The sequence below is a fragment of the Empidonax traillii genome, unplaced genomic scaffold (assembly GCF_003031625.1).
Source record: "Empidonax traillii isolate 1590-97213 ecotype Southwest subspecies unplaced genomic scaffold, ASM303162v1 scaffold435:size587000, whole genome shotgun sequence".
Lineage (NCBI taxonomy): Eukaryota > Metazoa > Chordata > Aves > Passeriformes > Tyrannidae > Empidonax > Empidonax traillii.
The window spans coordinates 2,102-5,666 of NW_020955628.1; the positions used below are offsets into that span (position 1 = coordinate 2,102).

Genomic DNA, 3,565 nt, shown 5'->3' on the forward strand with positions numbered 1-3,565 from the left:
TTTTTTTTTTTTTTTTTTTTTTTTTTTTTTTAAATCCTGCTAATTGGTGCTCTCAGCCTCAGCTCCAGTTTAATGAAGGCTGCTGCCTGAGAATCATTGCAAACAGTTATGGAAATGCATTTAAATGCTTAAATCTGTTGTATTTTTTTTTCTTTATGGGCTTATTACTTCAAAAAGGATAAATATGCCCTGCATCCCTGCCTACCCAGGACTGCTCTCCCAGCTGGGCTCTGGGCACCTCTGCAGCAGAGAGGGGAGAGAGGAGATCAGTGCAAATGTGATGAGGAAGCCCAGTCCTGCTGCACCCCTTGTGCTGAGGGAGCACCATTTTCGGTCTGTTTGCTCCGTGCTCCAGATGGGGCCTTTGGATGCTGGGGATGAGGAAAGACAGAGCATCCAACCTCCCTCCTGCCCGGGGGAGGAGAGAATCCCTCCTCCTCTGACCTGCCCAGCACAAGCATCTCAAGCCACTGGCCCCATTAAATGACCAGAGCTGCTGTAACTGGGTGCCAGTGCTGTGGCTGCATCACTCATGTCTGTCTGTCCAACAGTCAGCGGACGTCCCTCTGTTCCTCATGGTGAGGACTCTGCACTTGCTCAGAGGCAGAGAAGGTTTAAGCAAAGGAAAAGGGTCACATAGTGGGTTTTCCCATCACGATTCTTGGCTGTGGCCATACATTCTCCAGGTTTGGAGGTGCGTGAGCCATTCCTGGTGGGTCCCGGGAGGGATCTGGATTATGGGCTCGTGGTTTTTCCTGAGGCAGAGAAACACCATTCAGTTGGATGTACACTCTCACAGGCCAGGACAATTAATTGTGCTCTGGGCATTGAGCCACGATGGTGGGAAGCAGTGAGGAATAGACCAGGCTGTTACTGACTTCTCTGAAGAGAGAATTTCGGGAGGTCAGGAGCTGCCAGGGCCGGTGTGCTTCTGGAATGGTTTGCAGCTCATTTCTGTTGGTGAGACACGGCAAAGGTGCTGCTTCCATGAGGCATCCCCTGAGGATGATGTGTGAAGTTGGTTGGTTTGAAAAGCCTCTTTAAAAACTGGAGTTCCATCAAATTTATTCTGCTGTTATTAAGTTGTGAGACCTCAGGGTGGTGATTCTGTGCCCTTGAGACAGTGCGGTTTGGGATATTTTTTTTTGTTTGGTTCGGTTTTTTTTGGAAAGCCTACTCTGGTGCTTGTCCAGGGGTCACTGATGGGAACCCTGTGCCAGCTGGTGATGCCCAGAGGTTGTCCCCCTGTGGTGGCCTTGCCTTGGCTCATCCAAAATGAGCTGCAGGTCCTTGAACAGGTGTGTGGATCTCTGTTAGTTGTTGGCAGCTTTAGTCAAAAAGGCAGGATCAAGCATCAGCTTATCCTTTTATCCCAGGAGGTGGCTGCATCGGGCTGATGATGAGGGAGATGACCTATGTTGTCCCTCACTGTTTGTCTGCAACCTTTCACTGGCAGTAAATGCAAAATCCTTTCTATGGTACTGGAAGGACCCCACGTTCCCCTGCTACTTGTTTCTAAGGCTGGACTATATCCTTCTCTGTGAGAGAATCCTTCCAGGTAGGGATTTCCATGGTTCAGTGTGGATGTTTTTCTACCTTTTTACCTGCAGAAAAAAAAAAAACAGTGATTTTGAGCACTGTTGGTGAGAGGGGGCATCCAAGTAAAAATACAAACCCCTCTGAAAAAAAGAATAAAACTCCCTGCTTTATTTGTGTGGAGGTTTAATTGTCCAAGCTGTGTCAGTCATTCCACATGACTCCAAGTACATGGCGCTTCGAGACCAAGAGAGTGCCCAGGGCCTCCCAAAAAATGACAGTGAAAGTAAAATAAGTGCTTGTGTTTAAAGAACAACATGGGGTATTGTTTATTTGTGCTCCTAATTAGAAGGAGATGTAAGTGTTCTGATTCCCATATTTTAAGAGCAACATTCAGCCAGTGTGATGGACAGGGAAGATGAGAAGAGACTGCTACAAGCCAAAAGCAACAAACTCATGAAGCAGAGCTGGAGACAGCTTTAAAGCTATGAACATAATTGCCTGAGGAGTCTGCCAAGGAACCAGATGCTGTAAAATGAAAGAATAACTTCCATGGCTTGGCATCTGTCTGTGATCCAGGGAGAGGAGGAGGAGCAGGGGAACTACATGGAGGGATGGGGAACGGCTGCTCCAGCTGCAAAAAGGGGACCTTTGAAAAAATTATTTTCATCCTGGTATTTTTCTATGGAGGAGAGTGAACCTGTTGTAAAGAGGAGAGGTGAGGGTCAATGTGATTGTCTTGTGGGGTTTTTGACCCTATTCTGCATGTTTGATGTCAGTGTTAGAAGGTTGTTCGGCTGCTGGGAAGATCTGGATGCTGTCGCAGCTTAAGCAGGTGGTGATAGATGAAGAAGATGTGACTGGGCTGAATTCTGAACCTTTTGGGGCCCATTTGTGCCCAGAACCCTACAGAGTACTCAGTTTTCCATGCATGGACAAGCTCAGTTAATTTTTAAAATAAGTGGCTACATGTGACTTGTCTGAGGTCAGGTCACTCTTGGCAGTGCTCTAGTTTAGAAAGCTGAGCTGGAAAGTTTCTGTTATTTTTCTCCCCAATTTAGTTTTACAATTGCTATTAAAATAATTGCAGTCCTAGCAAAGGTGAACAGCTGGTTTTGACATAATCAGTACCTGAGCAATATCTGTCATTTACATGGTATAAAACCTCTGCCACACAACATATTCCTGAGGCTGCATTATAAGGGAAAAATAAAAAGCTTTTATGCGAAGGGGAACAGAAAATCAGCTGGGGTCCTCATGCATTGTGTACATGGGGATAACAGCAGCAGTGATGCAATCTCCTTTCTGCTTGTGCTTGAACCAAACACCCCAGAAAAGTGACAATAATAGTGCTGCTCATGAGGCATCTTCAGAGCCAGGCAAGTGGTGCTGCCCAGTGTGCATAAACATAAGGTGCTTCCCCCAGCTGGGAAATAAAGGCAGGGAGCAGTGATTAGAGGGTTTAGGGGAAGTTCATGTGATTTCAGGCAAGGGTAGTGTTGTTTTTAAACCAGGGAGAGGAAGGAGATCTCTGTTCACGAATTAGACCTTTTTTTCTTGTTTCAACAGCCTTATGTTTTCTACTTTTATTTGGCTTTAATCAGTGGAGAAGACATTTAACATGCTCCTTGGGTGCACAGGGATGAATGAGATGGAGGTGGGAGTGGGATGAAGGGCTTGGGACTGGGGGGCGTCACTGGCATATCAAGGAGCCTGGCAGGGAGCAGGGTAGTGACTGGGGGTGAATTCAGTCCCTGCCTCTGCGTGTTTGTGGCAGCCTCCTGCACGTGTGTCCTTGTTTGTAAGCAGCTGTGGTTATTTTGCCTCAAAATAACAAAGCTTTTTTTTTTTTTCCTTTGCAAGCAGGGGTGGGGGAGAGGCCTCTGTGTTGCTGCAGCTTGGGGAGACAGTCATGTGCAAGTCAGAGAGCCACATCATGTTGAGTTCTGAATGACTCTGCTTATTAATATAATAAACCAGAGGAACACACTGTCATGACAGTCTCTGCAGCGAGAATCCAGGGGGTTAT

General features: G+C 46.6%; 1 protein-coding gene across 1 annotated transcript in view; it reads left to right on the forward strand.

The window, feature by feature from the left end:
- The first annotated feature begins 2,218 nt into the window (after positions 1 to 2,218).
- The window catches only part of LOC114062792 (transmembrane protein 132B-like), a 108,452-nt gene continuing 107,105 nt past the window's right edge, over positions 2,219 to 3,565 (forward strand). Inside the window, exon 1 of the mRNA XM_027894641.1 lies at positions 2,219 to 2,254. Coding sequence (XP_027750442.1) covers positions 2,221 to 2,254 — 34 coding nt within the window. The 5' untranslated portion in view covers positions 2,219 to 2,220. The remainder of the gene's footprint in view (positions 2,255 to 3,565) is intronic.